This window comes from Centruroides sculpturatus, unplaced genomic scaffold (genome assembly GCF_000671375.1).
Source record: "Centruroides sculpturatus isolate CEXI.00-Female unplaced genomic scaffold, Cexi_2.0 scaffold113, whole genome shotgun sequence".
In the NCBI taxonomy this organism is placed as follows: domain Eukaryota; kingdom Metazoa; phylum Arthropoda; class Arachnida; order Scorpiones; family Buthidae; genus Centruroides; species Centruroides sculpturatus.
Genome location: NW_019385770.1, coordinates 1,023,986 through 1,049,485, shown reverse-complemented (window position 1 = coordinate 1,049,485; position 25,500 = coordinate 1,023,986). Strand labels below are relative to the sequence as shown.

Sequence of the window (25,500 nt, the reverse complement as noted above, 5' to 3'; positions counted from 1 at the left end):
CCCCCTATAACACTGTTGATTATTCCGTTTTATATGAATTCCATGTTGTACGAGTCACTTAGATTTTACAAATACGTGTGCCGGGCTGTGAACGTCTCAAGTATTTGTAAAATCTAAGTGACTCGTACAACATGAAATTCATATAAAACGGAATTATCAACAGTGTTATAGGGGGGTCGACTGGTACATTTACTGTTTATACGTTTATAATCTAGATCCGGCTTACGCAGGTTTTACTTTAATTAACACACAAAATCGAATCGGGAATGAATTTTTAAATGAAATTTTCAGGTTTGTTCACTCGTCCGAGGATCCCATTTCTGATTTATCTTATATTTTTATCAAAAACCCGACAGTATCAAGTTGCAATATCACTAACGCGTAAACAAATTATACGAATGGGGACTACAACATTAAAATATTTTTATCACGCACTAAAAAATCCGAAGTAATAAACTCGTGATTAGCGAACAATAATGATGTTGACAGGAAGATTGGTGTGGGTGTGTTTCCTCACTACCGTTTTATTTTTTTTTTTCACTTATCAAATCTCTCCCTTCTTCCGAAAATTCAGGATGCCAAGAAACATAATTTGAAGCATGGAGAAACCAAAAATTTACTGTAAATTAAACTGTGAAGAGTTAAATCTTCTGGTGTTTTATCCAGTGTGAAAGAATAAAGTCGTCACTTATCGTTGACCCCCAGTTAAATGCCACGATGTAAATTTAATAGTGATGACCTTTTAAAGAAAATCTTCTTGTGAATCTACGGAGAATAGTTCAAGGATTTGGTAGCCATATGTGAAAAATTTATTTTAAGATGAACCCTTTTTTTTTCTCCTCCTCTTCCTCCTCTGTTCATTCATTTAAGAAAAAAAAAGAAGAAGAAAATGGTGGAATAACTGATCCTTGTTTGGTATTTTCTTATCGAATCTATTAAATTCCCTTCTGTTTTGATTGTATCGATTGGTAGTTAAATGCCATTATTAGAAAGCAATTAGTCACTTTAAAGGCTTTTATTTATTGTAGATGACATTATAAAACTTGTGCCTACCAGTTATCTGGTATAATAAATGTAGAAAAAGATGCTAATTAGATCAGAGTTTGGTTTTATTTTTGAAAGGATGACACTTCAGAATTATTTATTAAGTAGAATTTTTTTCCTCAAGATAAACTTTGTTGTTTTGATGGATAAAACATGTTTGTAGCTGCTTTTCAAGGCTCTTTAAGTGTAATTGATTTTCTAATTAGGAAGGCTTTCAAATATTTATTCTCTCAAAAGACAGAGTGTAGCCTATATACAAATCAATAAGGCTCTAAAAGCTGTTCATTTAAGAGCCTGAGTATAGTCTAGCTGCAAATCAGTAAGGCTTTAAAATTTGTTTTGTTAAGAGCTTGAGTGTAGCCTATCAACTAATCAGTAAGGGTCTAAAATACTCTCTTTGAAGAGCCTGGATGTAGCCTATCTACAAATTAATAAGATTTTAAAATCTGTAGCCTCTCTACTAATTAATAAGGCTTTAAAATCCTCTGTTTCAAGACCCCGAGTGTAGCCTATCTACAAATCAATAAGGTTTTAAAATCCTCTGTTTCAAGACCCCGAGCATAGCCTATCTACAAATCAATATGGTTTTAAAATCTGTAGCCTGTCTACTAATTAATAAGGCTTTAAAATCCTCTGTTTCAAGACCCCTAGCATAGCCTATCTACAAATCAATATGGTTTTAAAATCTGTAGCCTGTTTACTAATTAATAAGGCTTTAAAATCCTCTGTTTCAAGACCCTGAGCATATCCTATCTACAAATCAATATGGTTTTAAAATCTGTAGCCTGTCTACTAATTAATAAGGCTTTAAAATCCTCTGTTTCAAGACCCCGAGCATAGCCTACCTACAAATCAATAAGGCTTTAAAATCTGTTCCACTTTTCCTAAATTAACAAGCAAATGTTTAAAGCAAAATTTATTTTATATTAAACACACACAAATATTTATTTACTACATTTTTTTTTCTCTAAATTTCTGGTAAATTTAATTTTTACATTTAAAATACACACTTTAAAATGAATGCTTGTTTACTTTCTGGATTGATTCTATCAAGAAAAGTATTGTAATTACAATTTAGATTTTTCTTGTTTAAATTGAATAATATCCTTAATAATATCAGTCAAGCAGCCATTATTAATTAACAAAGTGATGAAAAATATATTAAGCAAAATGGGTGATGTATTTAAGAGATTTCTTAATATATTTTTTATTATATAAATGAAATAAAGTACATTATCCTGGTTTACTTAGCAATAGAAAATATCTTATTTGAAGTAACATCTGTTTATCTGTATTTTAATCACCACAGTTTTAATTATAAAAAGTAAAAAAGAAAAAAATACTTTATTGTAGCCATAACAAAATGGAATTTTATTTTACTTTTTACAGATTTTAATTTATAAAAATATTGAATTTTTATCAATATTTTTGATATTTTTTACTGTGATTTTGCTGTATTTTTTGTTAGCTTTTTAATGAAAGTTTCTGTTTAATTTTTATAATTTAGCCTATAATTATTGGATTTTTTTTTTTAAAGTTTTCAGGGATTGTAAGGGGCATAAAGTTGTCTAATTTTATTTTGTATTATTTTTATAGGTTTTAATATGTAAAAAAATTAAATTTTTTGGTATATTTTACTGTAATTTTGCTGCATTTTTAGTATATTTTTCTGTAATTTTGCTGCATTTTTTGGTATATTTTTTAAGTAAAAGTTTGTGTTTAATTTTTATAAATTATTCTAACTTTTTAGAAAGATTTGGGTTTTTTTTTTTTTTTAGAGTTTTGAGGGATTGTAAGGAGCATAAAGCTGCCTAATTTTATTTTCTACTATTTTTACAAGTTTTGACACATAAAATGATTCAGTTTTTAGTTTTTTATTGTGATATTGCTATGCAATTTTAGTGAAAATTCTATAATTTAGCCTATATAATTTTTTTGATGATTTTTAGAGGATTTTTTTTACTTTTGAAGGATTATAAAAGGGAAAAAGTTGTCTAATTTCATTCTGTATTATTATTACAGATAAAAACATTAAAATTTTGATATTTTTTCTTTACTTTTTTAAGTGATAGTTTCTGTTTCATTTTTTGAATCTACTCCATAATTTTTTTTAGAGGATTTTTTAGAGGTATTGGGGGATTGTAGGGGGCGTAGAGTTGTTTGTATTAATTTTACAGCTTTTAATACATAAAAATATTAGAATTTTGGCATATTTTTTTACTGCAGTTTTTAACTTTTTAGTGTTAAACTTTCCGTTTAAATTATTATAATTTTTTAAGAGTTTTTTTTCAGAGGATTTTTCACATGTAAGAGGCAAAAATTAGCTTTCTACACCACTTCCAAAATTTAAAAAAATTAAATAAGTAAAATATTGTAGCGAAAAACAGGAGAAAAATGGCAAAAAAAAAAAGAGTATAAAACATCAACGGACGAAACATCTTATATATATAAAACTATACGTAATTAACAAAAATCAAATCAGTCTTTTAATTTCCTGCAAAATAACGGTCGCCTAGCAACTAACAATAATCAGTCTCTTAGCAACGGTCGCTAAGCAACAGTCAAAAACAAGATGGAGTCGGCAAAGACGACACCGCCTAACTACTACATCAACAAAGTAGATTATTCTTCACTTTTTAAACGCAAACGTATGGTCAACTGGTCTCATCACGAGACCGTTACGCTAATAAGTCTATGGAAGGAGCATCTTTACGATCTGAGGAGCTCCAAGAGGAATGGACACGTTTATCTCAGCATCGGCAAGAAGTTGATAGAACACGGGATTGACAGATCGGTCAACGAAATCAGAACCAAAGTCATGAACTTGACAGCCGAGTACAGGTAAGAATTGTACGAATAATACTAATTTAACACGTTCCTTGTGTATTCCCTTGTCTTCTCTAACACTGACTTCCCGTGTTTAATTCATACCGATTAATTTTTCTATTGTGTTTTGAATAGGTGATGCTGTGTTTCTGTAGTGTGTGTGTGTATGTATGTATGTGTGTGTGTGTGCTCGATACGCGGCATCACAGTTGTAAATTAATTAATTTCATTTCGTTTTATTTTATTTTATTTTTTTTATTAAATGGTGGGACCATGTGACTTAATTTGAATTTATGGGATATTTTTTTTTTTAGGCTTTTGGGGAGATTGTTTATAAAATTTTTAGGAAAATTGAATATTTTTTGAAGTTTTGTAATGTTGTTAATGAATTGCACACTTAAATTATAAAATTAAATAAATAAATAAGTGCGCAATTCATTAATAACCTCGCAAAATTTTTAAAAATATTTAATTTGTCTTAAAAATTTTAAACTTGCGCCCCAAAACAGTAGGGAAAAAACCTCAATTTTCCCTTAAAAAAAACACATATTTATTTATTTATTTTTATAATTTATGTGTTGTGTTTTTTTTAGGGAAAATTGAGTTTTTTTTTTCTACTGTTTTGGGGCGCAAGTTTAAAACTTTTAGGACGAATTAAATATTTTTTAAAATTTTGCAAGGTTATTAATGAATTGCTGTAAAGAAATAAAATTAAAAAATGGACGGGAAAATTTGTGTTTATGTTTTAAGATTTTTCTACGTTTAAACAAGAAAAACATTGATATTGACAAATGTTTACAGGAAAATTACAAAATTATTTAATTCTGTAAATATTTAAGGTTATTAATGAAGTGCATGCTTGTTTATTTGTTTAAATTTACTTTTTCAAGTGTATTTTTTAAAAAAAATGAAGAAAAAAGGTGAATACGTTCAGTATATGTTATGGAAGGATATTATTGAAAGTATTTAATTTAATTACATTAAAAAGAGATTTAAATTTACACTTTTTTTTTAATATTTGAAATGCAATTTCACAGATTTTTATACTTTTTTATAAGAAAAAAAAAATTGATATTGACAATGTATAAATACTATAAACCAGGGGTGGCCAACCTTTTTAGCAGGCGGGCCAAATTTCAGAAATAATATTTCCTGCCGGGCCACGCACCTAATATTTTTTTTGTTAATTAAAGTAAACAAGCAAGCGTGCTACAGCTTCAACCACATCGCTGCTTTCCAATAGGTGAGATGGTGGTCAAACACTTGCGTGGTTTAATGTAAAAAAACACAAAAAATAGGTATTTTTATTTTTTGAAGAAAATAAAACATAACCGAGAATCAAACATATTTATTAGACAATTTTAAAATATTTAAAAGTGAGACATCTTTGTTTTACAGAACTAAGTGCATCAAAATTGATCTCGAGTGAGTTGTCGCTACATGCAAACAGTTTTCCAAATCAACATCAGTAATTCGTGTTCTCACTTGTGATTTGATGTACTTCATGCGACTAAAAAGTTGTTCACACGCATAAGTGTTTCCACATAGCGAAACTATCGATAGAGCATGTTTGTAAAACGCAGAATATGCACTGTACTCTACGTTTCATAGAACTCTTCCAAACCTTTTTAACTCTTCTAATGTTCATTTGGTGATATGAACAATAAAGTTAACATTTATGTTCATTTGACCCTAGCTCCGAGGGCCGCAACACGACTCCAGGCGTTCCGCATGCGGCCCGTGGGCCTCATGTTGGTCACCCCTGCTATAAACTTTATCAGTTTATTTAACATAAGATTTATTTAATTTTCTAAATCTAATTATTTTGTTTACCTATTTATATGAATAACTAGCTGTTATCCGTGGCTTTGCCTGCATGGATTTTGCAATTTGATAGAAATAACCCTCCCTCGGTACTTCACTTAGATTCTCAATCATTAGTTGTTAATAATTTGGTAACATTACTGATTTTTGTTTGTTTCAAACTATGGATTGCTAATGCACCTAAATTCAACTTTCAAATATTATGGGATTCCGAGATACGATAAATCTGAATAAAGTGTAAATATTTACTGAAAAATAGAGTTTCATATACCCACTACCTCTTTGTAAACCACATTTGTGGTACTGCCTTTCAGGCTGACTTTTTAAGCCTTAATCTTCTCCCTCTTCTCNTAAACAAGGAATATATGCAGATAACCAAACAAAACGATCAAATAATATGATGCAATCACACGTTTCTCAAGTTAATTCTTATTCTTCTGTACAGTCGACCAATTATACAAATCAAAAACGCATCGTTCGGCCATCAAGTATGAATCAGTTGGAGGTTTCCATTCAAGAGAAACAGACATATTCGAATTCGGGTAGAATATTAAATGAAACTCTACAGCCAATTATAACAATATCAGAAATTTCGCACAATCGCCAATCAAGTATTGAAAAAAATACTTCCACTTCATCTCCATCTCTTTCATGTGAAACATCATCTCAACAAGCATACAGACAATTTCTAGAAGACAGTAATCGACCTGTAGAAAGTATTAATCAGTATACCTTACAGGATAATAACCAAATTCCTCCAATGAAAAAACATAAGAGGAATTCAGAAAGAACATGTACAAAGTATCTCAGGGAAATGTTGATCGAACAGAAACGTTGCAATCGTATTGCCGAACAGGCCGAAAATCAGGCGCTGCAACTGATGAAAGAGCAGATCTCTTTGCAAAAACAAAGTTTGACTGTACAGTGTAGAATGATGAACTTATTAGAATGTTTGATGATGCAATCAAATTCTTCTGCAGGAGGAAGAGACGAACATTTTACTCTTTCCAATTCCATGTGATATGGACAGTGATATTTTTATGATGTGTAAAAATGTGTTGTATATAGCGTGTATATATTCGAACTGAAAAGATCACACATTACAGAATAGCATTTACATTTGTACGTATTTTTTCGTAAAAGATGAAAGTACGCACAAAGTTTTTTAATTCTTGTTGCTTCTTAGTTACAAATCTCAGATATAATATAAAATACTTGTATTATGTTGTTTTCTTTTAATGAATTGTGTTTTTAATGTATAAAAATTCTTTTTAGTGATTTTATAATATATGATTAGTATGCCTTTGGCATTATATTGCAATTGTTTGTTCATAATTCTTTACATAGATATCACAATCATTTCAACAGATTAATTATTATTCAGTATCGATGAATCAAACAGCCCTGCGATATTTTTAAACTTTAGTAAATATAAAACACTCTGTTTATATAGGGTTTTTATAATTGATACACCTAGAAATAAATTTTGATGAATTTGGGTGCTCTTAAAACACCTTATAATATGCAAAAGATTTAAAAATTGGCTAGAATATGAAAAAATAAAAATATAATCATTCTAAATTAAATCTTGATTTATACATGGCCTTTGTTTGAATCTATTCTTAATATACTATTAATGAATATTTCCAAATAAATATTTTTTACCTTGTAACTATGTTGATAGAAGAAGGCAGTTTAAATTATTATACAATATCAATGTTTCTGTATTAAAGATCTGAAGGCAGAGAGCTTTATATGGAGGGATCCACAGAGATATATGGAGCAAATAGGGTGATAAGTAGGTTTCCAGTATATGTTGATATTTACTTACTCCAAGAGATTAATCACAATCTCTACAGTCTACACTTACAATTGGAACAATTTCTATTCTGTACTCAATTCCAATTTGTATTAATATCTATATGAAAGTTAAAGTGGAAAAAAAAGAAATCCGAATTCATTAATAACACAACTTAAATTCCACTGCTAGGTATTAATAATAATAAATTTGAGTTTACATTTAACTATGGCCACAAATTCAGATAATTTTGAAATAATAAACAGTTTCCTTTATTAATATTGCAACATTCAAAATTGATTAGTGAATGCTTCAACCGACCAAATTGAATTAAATCTGCACTAATCTTGACTGATTGTTAGAAAATGGACTTTAGATGAGTAAATTTTGTACACTTTTAATAAAATATACGCTAATAAATTAATGTAATCCTTTGCGTACGACTCGACTGTCGAACTACGAGCATGGGAAAGTTGTTACTTTATTAAAAAAAATATATATATATAAAGTTATATTTTAGAGATGCTAATAAAAATCTGAATTAAAATTACATTTGTGATTTGTTATATCTAAATTGAAAATCTTGATATAAATTTAAGTATTGTAATTATTCAAATTATATTTGCTATATTTAATTGATATTCCGAACTTTCAAAGTAGATTAATAATGGAGAAGTTTAAGTATTGCTTTATATAATTTACGTGATATTTATTAAGTATAACTGATTTATAATGATTAATTTCAAATCCCAAGCAGCCGCTAAAAATAATCTATTATGTAAATGTTTATATTATTTATATTTACAGTGCAATTGTGATTTATGCATGAGTTACCTTCTCCGAATGCTCAACTTGTTACCGACGTAACAATATTTTGAGTTATTTCATGTGAATATAGTTAAATTTAAAGGGAAATTTTTATAATAAGTGATGTAAATCATATAAANTTCAAAATATTGAGTTTTGCCAAACCCTGGTTCTTTGTATCTTGCATTTGTATTCTTCCCACATAATGTGAAGCCAATTCTATTTAATACCCTGCTTGGAATTGTGCTAAACACTTCTCTTGAGGCTTTAGTAAATAAATGTTCAAGATTTAACATTTGAAGTTCTTTGCATTTCTAAGTAAGTTTCTTATAAGTAAACTTTTAATTTCCCATCTATTCCTCTTCTATCTTCTCATCTTCTCGACCTTTAAAGACCAAAATTCAATAGCATCACTGCCTTTTATATACACATTACTGTGCAAAATTTCATTATTTAATCTTTATCCCAACCTGAGATATTAAATGAAATACATACAGAATTTTTTAGGTTTAGGGTATACTGCAAGTGCCAATTGAAAACAACAGCTACTGTTTGTTTTATGTATTCTATAAACCAGGGGTGGCCAAACTTTATCACTACAGGAACCATATATTGCTTTTAAGAAATTTGAGAGTTGCATTCTCTATTAAAACAGTATTATATATAGATAAAGTTTAAGTTTACAAAAAGAAATCGTATGAGTAGGCTGTTTGGGAGCCACGGTAAGGGGCTGGAAGAGCTATTCACAGCTAACAAGCAACAATTTGACCACCATGACTGTATACTATACAAAAGAAAAAAAGAAAGAAAATAATAAATAATAAATCTGATTCAATATTAGGGGATATGTACAGTATAAGGGAAAGGAGGGTTACAAAAAATACATTATTCTACAAGTGAATTTTTTCAATGGTATTAGAGGCATACAAATTTGCTCTTACATGACTACATACAACTAATATAAATAAACTCTCAGGTAGAAAATATTTTCAGAGCATTTTAAAATCATTTCTTCAATGTCAGGAGGTCCATGAACTGCTATATATGTAATTAAAGGAAGGAGGTTTCCTAAAAGGTCATTATTGTACACAGGGAGGGAGGGGATCAAAAGTGGCTTAAAAATTGTACATGTAATTAATGAATCTCTCCTTATATAAAGAATATGTAATTAAATCTTTCAAATTAATGCATTGTTTAAATTTTTACTTGTATAATAAGGTTGCATAATTTATTATTGCACTGTATGTATATTTATCTTAGGTATATAAGTTAAGATAGTTTACAGTCTGTTTTTTACTCTAATTTTAATGACTGTAATTGGAAATTAACTATTTGAAATATACTTTCCTAGATATATTTCTGTGAATTCATAATTAAGAAATTAATGTAACTTTATTTTATTTTTTTTCAGAAGAGAAAAGGCAAAAACTTTGCGGGAAGGATGCACGTCGAATTGGAAATATTATTATCATGTTAACGATGTTATTGGTCACATTCCAGTACCTGATAATTTTAGACCAAATGAGAGTATACCATTATCTCATTATTCTACACCCTCAAATGATTCTGATAAAACACAAAGCCCCATTACAGTGAAAAGATCACTCAGTTGTGATGATTTACAAATAACTAGTTCTTCCCAAGATAATTTTGCAGTCTCTGTGGATAATGATAATTCCTTTGAGACCGAAACGTCGAGATTAATAAACAATAGCAACTCGTCTATGCATATACTGCCAGTGAAATCTTCGATGAGCAATAGCATATCAGTAATACCGATTTCCGAACCGCCACCACTGTATCAACAGTCGAAACAAACTAATGGTAATAATAAACAAGGAATATATGCAGATAACCAAACAAAACGATCAAATAATATGATGCAATCACACGTTTCTCAAGTTAATTCTTATTCTTCTGTACAGTCGACCAATTATACAAATCAAAAACGCATCGTTCGGCCATCAAGTATGAATCAGTTGGAGGTTTCCATTCAAGAGAAACAGACATATTCGAATTCGGGTAGAATATTAAATGAAACTCTACAGCCAATTATAACAATATCAGAAATTTCGCACAATCGCCAATCAAGTATTGAAAAAAATACTTCCACTTCATCTCCATCTCTTTCATGTGAAACATCATCTCAACAAGCATACAGACAATTTCTAGAAGACAGTAATCGACCTGTAGAAAGTATTAATCAGTATACCTTACAGGATAATAACCAAATTCCTCCAATGAAAAAACATAAGAGGAATTCAGAAAGAACATGTACAAAGTATCTCAGGGAAATGTTGATCGAACAGAAACGTTGCAATCGTATTGCCGAACAGGCCGAAAATCAGGCGCTGCAACTGATGAAAGAGCAGATCTCTTTGCAAAAACAAAGTTTGACTGTACAGTGTAGAATGATGAACTTATTAGAATGTTTGATGATGCAATCAAATTCTTCTACAGGAGGAAGAGACGAACATTTTACTCTTTCCAATTCCATGTGATATGGACAGTGATATTTTTATGATGTGTAAAAATGTGTTGTATATAGCGTGTATATATTCGAACTGAAAAGATCACACATTACAGAATAGCATTTACATTTGTACGTATTTTTTCGTAAAAGATGAAAGTACGCACAAAGTTTTTTAATTCTTGTTGCTTCTTAGTTACAAATCTCAGATATAATATAAAATACTTGTATTATGTTGTTTTCTTTTAATGAATTGTGTTTTTAATGTATAAAAATTCTTTTTAGTGATTTTATAATATATGATTAGTATGCCTTTGGCATTATATTGCAATTGTTTATTCATAATTCTTTACATAGATATCACAATCATTTCAACAGATTAATTATTATTCAGTATCGATGAATCAAACAGCCCTGCGATATTTTTAAACTTTAGTAAATATAAAACACTCTGTTTATATAGGGTTTTTATAATTGATACACCTAGAAATAAATTTTGATGAATTTGGGTGCTCTTAAAACACCTTATAATATGCAAAAGATTTAAAAATTGGCTAGAATATGAAAAAATAAAAATATAATCATTCTAAATTAAATCTTGATTTATACATGGCCTTTGTTTGAATCTATTCTTAATATACTATTAATGAATATTTCCAAATAAATATTTTTTACCTTGTAACTATGTTGATAGAAGAAGGCAGTTTAAATTATTATACAATATCAATGTTTCTGTATTAAAGATCTGAAGGCAGAGAGCTTTATATGGAGGGATCCACAGAGATATATGGAGCAAATAGGGTGATAAGTAGGTTTCCAGTATATGTTGATATTTACTTACTCCAAGAGATTAATCACAATCTCTACAGTCTACACTTACAATTGGAACAAGAAAGATATACCTAGATCCATTTTAAAAGGGGGTGAAATTCATGCCAATGTATACTGGAAATTATGATATAGGGATAAATAATTTAAATAAGTTTTTTCACTTTAAAGTTGTACTAGATAAAAATTACATATAGTAATGTCTACATGAGTTTTAGAATTTAAAAGAAGTATAATTTGGTAATGACAATATTATTTGCAATGCAATATTGTGTGTAAATTTGAATTTGGTAATGAATTTGGTAATGACAATATTGAAGAGTTTTCTATTTAATATTAATGGAGAAGATTTGTTTGCAAATATTGGCATTTTACAAGTGTGATGTTATTTAGAATAGTGCTACATTGAGGTTTGAGTGTATTTTGCAATGCATGATATATTTATCATGTACTGTACATTGCATAGTTGTCCTACTTGTATGGAATTAATGTAAATATTTTGAATAGGTTACATTATTTATTTTATACATATTTTGTTTAAACTTATTGACCACTCTCAAAATATAATTTATCTTCATCTATGATTGCTGGTAAATATATACATTTGAACTCAAATGTTAATGTAATTAACTATAACAGACTAAAATATCAATTACTAATAGCATAATACATTTGTTAATTTTATTTTCATTGAGATTTATTATTTATTAACTGAATTATTAGAATAAAGCATTATGAGAATGATGTTTATTAATCTTACATTTCTTCAGTTAAAGTTTATAAAATTAAAACTTACCACAAACAAAACATATCAGTTGACACTTGACTGAAGTAGTTAAGGTGTCAGCATAGATATTCAGGCATTAATACAAATACAGTCTGTTTTCAATATAGCAATATCCTAAATTCCACACATGTAAAGTGCCAACTACTGCTCTGCAGGGCCCCCGGGATCAAATTTGGATGATCAAAAAGCCCAGGGATTTTTCATGGGTAGTTTGTCTCAAATTTGTTGGGAGAGAGTCTGTCTATCAGTACACTACTGCCCAGTTGCCCCCATTGTGAGACTAGACCTTATAAGAGTATTGGATTATAAAGTAATCATTTACTTTTCATTATCACTATTAAAATTATCTTTATCCTTACTGTATTCGTGTGAAAACTTGATTAGTTTTAATCTAATATAATTTTTTTCAACTGCAATAAGCAAAATTTATGGAATAAACAAAAATTGTAATTTATTTTTATATTTGAAAGATTTCTAACTTTGTTTTGTTTTTTTGAGAACTTCATTAAAACCATAGATTCTTACTAATAAATGAATGAATTTTTGTATATCTATAAAACATTTCAGTTAAAATTAACTTTTTTACTTTAAAATCATGTCTGGTAATATGTCCCTTGACTGCCGTAGACTCATGAGTACTAGACTATTGAGCAGACAAGCTTGGTGATGGCTGGTTTCTGCTTATCACAGTTTGTGTGGGACTGATGCCCACTTAACCTCCTTTCCAATAAATGCCTGGAGTTTGATCTCTGGCAAGGATACAGTTGACCTCTATCCATGACTGGCGACCTTGATTCTGTCTTTGCTGTGAATACTTATTTTTAGAAACACTTTAAAGTACCAACATAATTAAAGAATTAAAGTACTTTTATTCAGTGCTTTTCCAAGATATATTTAGCAGTCAGAATGCAACTATATTTGGTATAGTGACAATTCAGAACATGCAGAAGATATTTCCATAAAAAATGATTATACTACAACTTTGCAGTGGTACTTATGGCTTGTCGGATCATGATTTGTTTGATTTTTGGTTGAGAGATGCATAAAAAGCATACCACAGTCAAATTTATCAAGGAGATGTTGCAAATTTGGCAGCCTTGAAAGACCATGCAACATTGTGAGGATCGATTATGGTTAGTGATGAACATACTATTCATTGCCTTTAGAATGGGGATCACTTTGAGCAGTATCCTTTGCAAAGGATACTGCTCAATTTAAGATCTCTGTACAGCATGAATGTTTGTTGTTTGCAGTGCCAAAAGTCCTATGATGGCAAGTTTTTGGGTTAAATTTTTTATAAAAATGTCTTTTCCATATCCCAAGATGTCACTATACTGAATTTGATTGCATTTATATTGTTAAACAGTTCTCTAGTTGAGCTTGGCAAAGCTCAGCTATTTGGAAATGCTGAGCCAAATTCTTGACAGGTGAGCTGTGAGCTGAGTTGAGCTGGGGTATGTTGCAGCAAAGCCCATTTTTGAAAGTAAATTACATCTGTAATAATAACAGATTATTTTCATTTATCTGTTATTAAATTGAAAGCTCTAAAATAAAAACTACTTGAATATTAAGTAATTGAATTATAAACAATATTTAGATTAAGAAAATGGTTAAAAGTAATAAAGGGGTATATTTTAAAATGATAAAAATAACAACAATCCTTTCTAGCAAAATGTGTACCATAGTCCTGATAATTCAAGGTGGATGGGACCACGAATACCTCAAATTACAGAACCTCAGGCTCAAGCATAGCTCTGGTCCATATTCTATCTGCAATTCTGGTCTCCAGCTGAGAGCTGAGTTGACACTGAAAATTCTGAGCTGTACAACTCAGAATTTTCAGTGTCAACTCAGCTCAGCTTGTGGTAGAATATACTCTCTACACACTATTAAGTAGGGGGTACTTTAATTACAATCATCCGATATTTACTCAGTTATTCAATCTTTTCTTCAGTTAACTTTATATTGAGGATTAGCAAATATATCATTACAATAATATTAAAATTATAAACTTGCTTTTGTTGTTTTAATAATAATAATAATAATAATTTTTTGTTTATAATTACATTTTAATGTTGAAGCTAACTATTCATAGTTTTAGTTAGCTTCATAGTGTTTAAATATTCTGTACTGTGCACAGCTTCAAATGTTTTTGTTCTTAGATCAGAGTACACTTTAATATATATATATACATTATGTCATATACATTATAATACACTTTAATATATATTAAAGTGTATTATAATGTATATGACAGAATGTTGTGAGATATTTATATAATTAAATTTACATTTTAAATAAGAATTTCAGATTAAGATTCAGTGGCCCAGGCAAATTTGAATTAGATGGCCCATGTACAGTGTTGATTTCATTTTTCTGTGGGGGAATATTTTCTTATAAAAGATTGGTTTTGGGCTCCCCTGAAGGTGGAGTCCCAGGCAATTGCTTTTTTTGGCCATAGGATAATGTGCCGCCGTGAAGATTATAAAACTTCAATTCTCAAATATAGAACCTTATTACAATATTATTAATTAATAAAACTTTATGTCATATTTTCTGTTTTGATTTGAAAGATTTTAAAAAACAGAATTTAATATACATATTTTAAGTTGAAACTATGATTTTTTTAACGTGTTAATTAGTGTAATTTTGTGCATATAACCCATAGCAGCATATTCTCCACAGAAAATTACTGGAATAAAAATAAGACTTTTGCATAATTTGCCCCACCATATACCCTGCACCTATGGGAGCAAACATTGTTTCATAGGTATAAGATTATAATTGCAATTTAAAATTAGAATATAACCTGTATCGAGTTCTGTAACCAGGAATAAATTGTTGGAGGGCTAGAGAGGGGCAAATTGAAAAAATTGACTGGTGTTTTTCTTTTTTCAGCTGGCACTAGGCCTATTAGCTATATTGCTGACTCTCTGAGGGGTCTTAGCTACCTCATAGCCCTTGTAGCTACGGGTCTGCCTGCCTTTTAAATTGTAATAACCACAGATTATATGCACAAAAGTACAATAGTTACCTCCTTTTTTTTTTATTATACTTTTGAATTCTCTCATTTATCATTCCTTTTCAATTGAATGTTAAGCGTCATAGCTTATATTTGAGTTATATATAGAGCTGTCAAAAGCATGCTATGGGGCATTGCTATGTATTTCATTTAATGAAATATTGATACATAGAATGTTTTTTTTATTATTAAAAAATAGTTTTAAAAATTTTATTTTTTGTTAGTAAAAATAATATTAATTTACAGAGATAGAAACCATTATTGATCTCCATAGTAGTTTCTATAAGCCAGAGTCTGGAGGGGCCTGGGAAAAAATCCCCAGATCTCCTCCTCCTCTCGATGGCCCTAGTTACGTAACTATATTATCATTCTTATAACAGTCAACTAATGAACAGTAAGTAGTGCTTTGACAGTGATGATTAATGTAATTTCTAAAATAACTTAAGCCCATCAGTGGTTAAGTGGATAAAGCCACTGAACACTATTAATTGGTGTGGGTTTTGCACCTCACCAGCAGGCTGGCCATGTGGAGTTTCTGGGTTTCCCTTAGAAAGTCCTCTCAGGAGCTATCCCCTTGACAGATTGCCCATGTGTCACTTTGCTGTAAACAAATCGAACCAAACTTAAAATGACTTAAATTTTTATGTATTAATGCATTTAACTCTAATTCAATTGTTTATTAATGATTTAAAAAACTTTTTCAGGTCTAGGGAACTTATACAACAAGCTATTTTAGATAATGATTTTATGAAGAATTTAGAAACTGTACAAATTAAAGAAATAACTGATTGTATGTGTCCTGTCGAATATGCTAAAGATAGCATTATTATTAAAGAAGGTGATGTCGGCTCTATGGTTTACGTTATGGAAGGTATACCATTTTTAATATGTTATTTAATTAAAATAGATAAACCAAAACTAAATGTTTATTTAATCTTATAAATGTATCTTATTAACTAAATTAATTAATTGTTTAGTTTCAAAATATGATATTTCATTGCATTTTTCATAATATTTTTGTTAAGTTCAATTAATAAAAATTAATTATGTATTTTGGTAAGATGGCAAAATTGAAGTCACTAAAGAAGGAAAATTTTTATGTATTCTGGGACCCGGGAAAGTTTTTGGAGAATTGGCAATTTTATATAATTGTACAAGAACTGCTACTGTTAAAGGTGAGTTCATATTAGTTTTTTTGTATGAAAAACAATAGAATAACTTGAATATAATTAATTATGCTAATTCAGTTTAATTTAATAAAAGCTCTTCAAAGTTTATCAATGTACATTTAGTGCCCACCAGTGGTGAAGTGGATAAAACCACCTAACACTGGTAGTTGGTCGCGGGTTTGCGTCTCACTAATGTGGAGTTTTCTGGGTTTTTTTTCACGCATCTAACACAATGAATAGGGGATAGTTTTCCACAGAAAGTTTATTAATTCAGTACAATCAATGTACATTTAATTGACAGAGTTAAAAAGGATGTGACCAAGACAAAACCTTTCTCACTTGTTTCTAGCCGTTTATTATAAATGCTAAATTGTATGTTGATCCTCGTTACATCACATTTGATTGTGTATATATCAGTAATGCATCATCAATTGACCTTAAATACTGGTTGACTAAATGAAAGATTTACTTATAAGGAGTATATTTTGTGACACTGTTACCAGCTATGCTTGTTATTGTCAGAGTGGGCTTGGGCTCATTGAGTCTTTTCACTTTTACTTGGGCTTAATACTTGATCTGAAACTCAAAAAAAATCAAGGTCTAAAGTTTATATATTTTTACAGCATTAAATAGAAATCGTTGATCATCAAAGTTTTATTAGTAAAGATATATGGAAACAAAATGTAATTAGTAAAGATAACCTACTTATTTTAAGTAGTAGGTTATCTTTAGCAGGGTAGTTAAGGCATCAGCCTACCACTTTGGAAACCAGGGATTGAATTCAGGATGAACAATTTGGGAATTTTTCATGAGAAGTCTACCCCAGATAAATTGGATCCTGTTCCATGCCATCTAGTCACCCAGTGTGGCCCTGGCTGAACTTATGATGAATATAAAAATACTGGCTCTCAGTGCAACAGGGTGGAAAGAGTCAAAAGATAAATAAATAAACTAAACTTTAATTAAGTGAAATGTGTGTATTTATAGTAAACTTTCTGAATATTTAGTCAGGTTTAAAAGATCTTGTTTCATAATACCGGTAGTGTTAATTTTGAGCACATTTGAAATGTCATGAAAAAGTATTGTTGCAAACAACAATAATTTGGTTATTATAATTAGTTAAGTGAATTTGCTAACTGCACAAAATCTTTATATATAAGCCTAAATAAATAACTAACTAAATGAAAATATTTTATTTGGACTTTGTTAAAGATAGATATTTTTTTGTTGTTTGAATGTATTATAGATACCAAAGTTCAATAGACAGGAACCAATATATAGTACTTAAACCTGATTCGGACTCAGACTCAGACTCGTCAAATTTCAAAATATTGAGTTTTGCCAAACCCTGGTTCTTTGTATCTTGCATTTGTATTCTTCCCACATAATGTGAAGCCAATTCTATTTAATACCCTGCTTGGAATTGTGCTAAACACTTCTCTTGAGGCTTTAGTAAATAAATGTTCAAGATTTAACATTTGAAGTTCTTTGCATTTCTAAGTAAGTTTCTTATAAGTAAACTTTTAATTTCCCATCTATTCCTCTTCTATCTTCTCATCTTCTCGACCTTTAAAGACCAAAATTCAATAGCATCACTGCCTTTTATATACACATTACTGTGCAAAATTTCATTATTTAATCTTTAACCCAACCTGAGATATTAAATGAAATACATACAGAATTTTTTAGGTTTAGGGTCAAATTTGACACGATTCCAATACTCTTGCATGTTATATACATAATATCCAGGAAAGTAAAATCTTTGCCATTTGTGTTGTAATGTTTCTAGTAGGCAGATATTAATTAAAAAAAGATGTGTTAAGCCATATATGATGTTTTTATTAAATTAAATTAAGAAGAAAGTTAAATTGACTCATTAATTTTTTAAGCCATCATGAATTGCAAACTTTGGGCAATCGAGAGACAATGCTTTCAAACGATTATGATGAGAACGGGATTGGTGAGACAAGCTGAATATACAGAATTCTTAAAGAGGTAAATTAATTCTTAATGCTAACATAATTTGTATTTTTAACTCATAGTAATAATTAAAAAATAATAATATTTTCCACAGTGTACCGACATTTAGGAGACTAAATGAAGAGATGCTCTTCAAAATTGCAGATGTGTTAGAAGAGGTAACAATGCATTATTAAAATTTTTATGATGAATAGTTAAAGATTATATTAATTAAAATTTAAAATTTAAATTATTGAACTTTGCTCACTTTACTGACTCAGCTCATGTAATTGGATTTAAATAAACTCTTCCAAAACTACTCTATCGATCTTGACCAAATTTGGTATGGACATCAAGTCCATATCGGTGAATGTTATATGCTATTTGAAATTCTGATCAGATATTGTAGTAGAGGAATATCACAGGTAAACTCTGCCGTAGACTTAAGCTGGGATTTTGGGAGATTATAAAGCACATGCAGAGCTCAGTTCTGTTTATAAGCATAAACAAACTTGTCACTCAATTTTTGCTCACTCTTACAGTTTCATGCAGATGAGTCTAAACTCCAGCTTAACAGTTCCATATTCATTTGTATATATTATATCCTGCTGGCCGGCAATACTGAACAAGCTCAAAAGCTATTACATACAAACTGAATTAAATTGTTCTGAAGCAGAGTTTGAAAGGAATAAGGTTTCCAAAATCAGCCACTAAACCAGATATCATTGCTTCTGTTTTGAAACACACTAAACAAATTAGATTTAAGAATAAATTTCTTTCATCTTAGTTTATAGGTATTTAAAACAACAAGCATGATCCTAGTAAATTTTATTTCAACAACTAATTTCACATCTTAACTGTTTTTAAAATTAGTTTTATTTACAATACCTAGACAAATGATTGTCATTTAGTTATTTATAATTAAATTTAAAATTGAATTATATATGTGAATTTCAGAATTTTTGAAGGATTTAATACGGAATTTTTTAAAGAACAAAAAAATAAAAGTAATTTTATTTCAGTGTAGTTAATGTTCTGTCTTTATTCTAACTGATAACTTGTGTTTCTTTCATTCCTTACTAATTAATTGATTTAATTAATTCCTTTCAAGCTGTATTAATTTATCAGTATGTTCTTACATTTTTTTAATGTGGTTTGAAGAGAGTTTAATTTCTGACCATTTTTATATTATCAAATTATTGCTATTTTTCAAAACTCAGATAGCAAAATTTAATTAGTCCAAAGTTTAGTTACAGTTGCTATAGAATCATTAAAATTAACGCAACATATGTTACAAATTTCAGTTATTGGCCAACAGTTGCGTAAATGTTGATTGAAAGCTCATTTTAAATGTACTTTGATCCAATATTTGCACAATATTTATATTATTATAGAAGGCAAGAGCACCCACAGGATGCTTTTGTCTTCTATCGTAATTGTCCCCTCCTGGCTTGTCTGTCTTGAAATTTTTTTGAATAACAATTTTATAACATAAAGTTATTTTGTAAGAGAAAGTTTACTTGAATAGTCTTTATCCTGAATTAACTATAGTCTGTGCATGATATATTAGCCCCTTCTAATTTTCCTTCAACCCATATGCAAGTGTTGTATGTTGTATTGTTTGGGAGATGCCACATTTTTAGGGTAGATGTAGTTACCCTAAAAATATAAATAAATATAGAGTAAATAAAAATAAACTTATTTAATCAATATACAGTAGACCCCCTATAACGCTTAGATACGTTCCACGCTAATCGAATTTTACGTTGTAGGAACGATTAAATACATGAGCCAATCGCAGCCTGATAGGTGGGAACTTCACAGACTAAGGCTGTTCGAAAGGTTTTCTTCTATAAAATTAACCGATTCTAGACTAATTCGACTCAACATTTCCAAAATACGTATAATTTTTTGGGAATAATCTGTATAAACTATGCTATAAACAAAAAATTATAGGATTACTTACCGAGTGTGTACCGTTTGACTATGCCGTTGCTTAAAGCTGGTTTTCATCGCAGAACAGCACATTAAACAGCGGCCGCGATTTCTAATAACGAATTTTTCGCATAAAAATAGCTTGACCTTTGGAGACATCATTAATATAAATAATTTTTATGGCCGTTGAATAAGAAGTGTTTCTTTCACAAGAAATGTATAAAATTAGTGCTGTATTAGACTTACGGTACCTAATTTACATACTGTACAGACGATAATAAACTCAACTTACTAGCCTAAAATCTCCGTAGTGTGTTGCCAGGCGGCAGAAAGCATATATATAATTATAATAAAGTTACAATAAATTAAGTTAATATATAATTATATATACAGTACCTAATTTATATATAATTAATATATAATTATATGTACAGTACCTAATTTATATATAATGCTAAACAGACGATAGCAAACTCAATTTAGCCGCTCCGTAGCGTGGCGCAGGGTCGGAGGTAAGTAGTTCGGCTGCTTATCCACTATTGGTCCAGACTCTATCAATCTTGTCGCAAAACGACGTTATAGGAGGTACTTTATACGAAAGTTGCTACAATTTTTTCGCTACGTTATAGGAATTGTCGTTATAGGAACGTACGTTATAGGGGATTTGACTGTAATTTTACTGAGTCAGGTGGTTGATTAGTTGAATCATAAATGTTTTGTCTTGACATAATCTTGTAGGTGCTCTTGATAGAAAGCTAATTATTGGTTGCTATCCACTAAATATTTCCCTGTATTAAATCACTTTTATATAACTAAAATTTCCCGAAGTCTGATGCATTGATACTAAACAAAACATTCACCACAATTAATTGGGCTATTAGTTTGCTATTANAGTGAGCCAAAAAATTGCTTTCTTCATAAATTAAATTAAATGTTTCATATATCAACATCCCAAAGTCCGATGTATTGATACTAAGCCAAACAATCATCATTAACAATTGGGCTATTATTATGCTATAATTAATAATTAGAAACTAAGTATTTGGTACTAGAGGTAGATATTAGACACCATCTCTTATCTAAATTAATAATTATAATAATTTAATAATTTTATTAAATAATTTAGAACAATCTGGAAGAAAAGAACTAGTCTGGAGCAGGATTTGAACCTCCAACCTCTGCTTACTGTGCAGTGCGCTGCCAGTTATTACTCTGGACCCCCAAGCAATTCTTTACTTCCAGACATATTTAAAACTAGATATTCATAGTCTGGAAGCAAAGGAGTAAGGAGGGAAGATGGGATAGAGTAAACATACAGGGAAGGTAGTCTTTGACAGTGAAGGACAGTAAGAAAACTAATAAGTCTTCTTTACTGATGCTGATATTTCACTTTCATCTAGCCACATCTGAAGACGGCCCATTAATTAGGTTGAAAATGTTAGCATTTTTTAAACTTTACTCGATGTTAATTTGATGTATTGATTGATTAATTCAACTGAGTTACAACAGTGCAACAGTGACTAGTTCATTTGGAATTCTTTTAACACACAATACACATTGATTATTTTTATGTTATACAAAAATTATATATGTTTAAAAAACTAGAAATATATTCATTTAACACTATTGAATACACAAAACACAATGTGAAAAGTAAAGCATTGTATTTATAGAACATCAGACAAAAAAAAGAGTAAAAAAAGAAGCTTAAATTTGTGCCAAGTAGTCAAACCTGGCATCACCATATGCAAATTAGCATGTGCTTGCATGGGACCATATCCATTTAAAGGGGTGGTTATTCATACACTTTAACCTGTATTTTCTGAGTACGATAGAATGGGCCACTAAAACTAGATGTTTAAATTGTTCAACAATTGGAGGTCAAACTCATCTTTGCTTACTAGGAGAAAATCTATTTTACTCAACATTTATTATGTATACTACTTTGCTTTTTACTTTTTTGACATGAATAATAAAATCATTATTGAAATTGGGTTATTTCTTGCAGGGTTGTGAAGGTAATTTACAGTTCGGTTTAATGAATTCTGGTAAAATTTTTGTTTGCTTTATTGCTTGAAAATTAATGCTTTGACAATGGCATTTTACTGAGGCAATGTCAAAATTTGTTTAATGCGAAAATTTAGTTTATCAGTATTCATTTTAAGGCAAGTTGACTGTATAAAGTTTCATGTCAAATGTTAATAAATGTCAGTGTCTTTATTCTGGAATGCTGTTGAAGAAATGCTCATTTTTCATTCTTATTTCAACTGTATTAGAATGTTATCTTACAAACAATAATAATGGAAGTATATATCTAAAGTCTTATACATTACATTTTTCATAAGCAATATATTATATTTAATATTTAACCATATAAATAAATGATTAAATACAATTATAAAATAATTACAAATAAAACAAATTCACTAAATATTTTTTCCATCTAGTTTTATTAAATTCCTGATAATTTAAATTTTAATTTTAATAAAACCTTTTTATGCCATTCATCAAGAAAATACAGTTGGTCATCCTCATTTGCAGGGATTAGGGGTACAAGATCCTACAAAAGTAGAAAACTGCAAATATCTCTGGTCTCCCAAACCATAACTCTCAATACTGTTGCTGAAATTTAACATACACAAAAAAGTAAAACAATATATTGTACTTCAGCAATGTGCTTTATGAATTTAAAATTGCAGTATAGACAATGTAGGTTAATGCATGCACATGCATACTTGCATACATACACATGCACAGAGAGAGAGAGAGAGAGACAAAGAGATACAATTCAGTGCAGGTACAGCATGTGATGCAATATTTGTACAGTATTTAGAAAGTAGTAAAATTATTAAAGTTTATGAAACACAATTTTATAAAGTACAGTACTGTGTATTTTAATGTTTAATAGTAAAAGTTGCAAGAAACATTAGATACACTGCACACTGAAGAATAAAATGTGTGATTAAGGCTGGCTAATATCTTTCTGATCTCATGGACCACTAAATTCACAATTTTGAATCCCGCGGACCATTATCATGAATTTTTTAAATGATACGAACATCCATAGAATAATGATCATAAAAGTTCCATATTATTTTTCTTTATTAATATGAAATTCACTTGTTTAATCATAACAAATTAGTGTGAAGTTCATTGCTGCTTATTATGTTTATGGATTCTTGGTTTTTTTCCTCGAAGAATGATAAGCGCACTCATATCATTTACGATTACTGTTTTCATATTTGTATTATGAATACAAATTACACAAAAAGTATACACACTCAGTTTATTATTAGGTTTTATAGTTTAAATTAATCTAAAATAAAAAATAAAAGCCTTATATTATCATACCTATCAGCAAATAATTATGCATCCAAGTACAACAGAACTGATAAATCTGTAACAAGTGGTAAATGATTAATGTGAATGTAAAAGTAGTCTTTATTTAAAATATCAGTAAATTCTCATTAATCAATACTCTTAATCTAGATTTTAAATTGTTGAATAAATGAGAACAAGCAATTATTTATTGTGACATTTTCACAATGTCAAGCTGAAATTTTTTATCACAATGCTCTCAGTTTTTTAGTAAAGTCTTGACCCTGTACACCATACTTTTCCTGTTAACAATGGAATTATGCTGGTTCAGAAGAAAGTTCATATATAGTTAATTGGACCCTCTGCCCCATAGCTTTCCATATCTGATCTCGACTTTCATTTCTCTATGTTCTTGAGATTAAGATAGATGCCAATGGGAATTTATAGATGTACAATTTTTGAAAATTGCAGCCCAATTATAAAATTTAATTTTGTGAAACATTGACAAGAGAGAGAAAATTCCCTGAATGCCAAAAGTAGATTTTTGTTATCAAATTTATAGTTTTTATTAATTGGATTAATTGTTAGTGGAATTGTTAGTGTTGCTCTTATCTCTTTGGATTGTACATTTGATATCCACTTTCGTTGTAGATACTTACAGATTTTAAAAGAGTTTATTCTTTGTGAAACATATGCCTGTTGTTATAAGTTTATATAAAGTTACATGTAATTAAAAAATAAAGAATTAGATTTAAAACTGTTATCAGAAGACAATTTTTTTTAACCAATTTATTTTAGAAAATAAATATGGTATGATAAGCATATTTGATAATTGACTCTGAAATGTGGAAACATTAATGAGGAAGGATAAGATTTATTTAAAAAATGGAAATTCCTTTCAATAAATTTATTAAATGTTAATAGAAGCATAACTATAATCAATATTGGGTGGGCTAAATTACAATGTGCAAACTTACATTTATCTCTGTACCATTGTGGTACAGAGGTAAATGGACTTACTAATGTTGTAAATGAAGAGTAAACTCTTATATATTGTATGTATATATAATTATATATGTGTATAAATGCATTTGCCACATTCAGATCATTTTCCTGTACTTATTTGAGGTTTACTTAATTTATTTCTCTACAAAAGTAAGGGGTCTACTCTCCGTGGACTCCTCTCCTGTTACATTACTGGATGTAAACAAAGCTTATCTATTATAATTAACAAGATTAAAATTACTTTTATTTTAGGAAAATACATTAATTCAATTTCCTTAGTGTAATAAAAGAATATGAATACATTTTTCTCATCTTATTTTAGTTAAATTTTTTAAAAGAGAATGAAAATTTTCATTTATATATATACAATTCAAGAAATCTTTCTGAAAATTAACTAAAATTGCTAAAATTATTGTATTTCTTGCATGTTAAATTAATAGGATATCTGATTATCTAAGTAAACTTTATAAAAGCTTCAACCATTAAAGAATTTTAATGTGGACTTTTAATGTTTAAATTATCAACAGGAATCGGCATTTGAAATTAAAACAATTAACTTGCTTATCTGTGTGTATTGTTATGCTTTTACATTTAGTAGTCTAATCAGAGAGGGGCCAATTGCAAATAACTTTACCTTTGCAAATAAATAATAAATTAAGAAAAAAATCAGATAAGATAGGAAAAATTTTGAATATATATGTTACTGTG

General features: G+C 29.2%; 1 protein-coding gene and 1 pseudogene across 1 annotated transcript; both read left to right on the top strand.

Annotated features, from left to right (window-relative positions):
• Positions 1-25,500, top strand: part of LOC111641960 — a 52,721-nt pseudogene that overhangs the window by 7,817 nt on the left and 19,404 nt on the right.
• Positions 3,232-11,070, top strand: LOC111641959. Its single transcript, XM_023388212.1, has 2 exons — positions 3,232-3,885; positions 9,711-11,070. The coding sequence occupies exons 1-2, from the start codon at positions 3,617-3,619 to the stop codon at positions 10,798-10,800; spliced, it is 1,359 nt and encodes a 452-aa protein (XP_023243980.1). The 5' UTR covers positions 3,232-3,616; the 3' UTR covers positions 10,801-11,070.

Bases quoted from the DNA above. Each gene is read 5' to 3' on its own strand.
- LOC111641959 (XM_023388212.1), top strand. From the start codon at position 3,617: ATGGAGTCGGCAAAGACGACACCGCCTAACTACTACATCAACAAAGTA. The intron at 3,886-9,710 runs GTAAGAATTGTA...ATTTTTTTTCAG, and splicing joins AACTTGACAGCCGAGTACAG to AAGAGAAAAGGCAAAAACTT.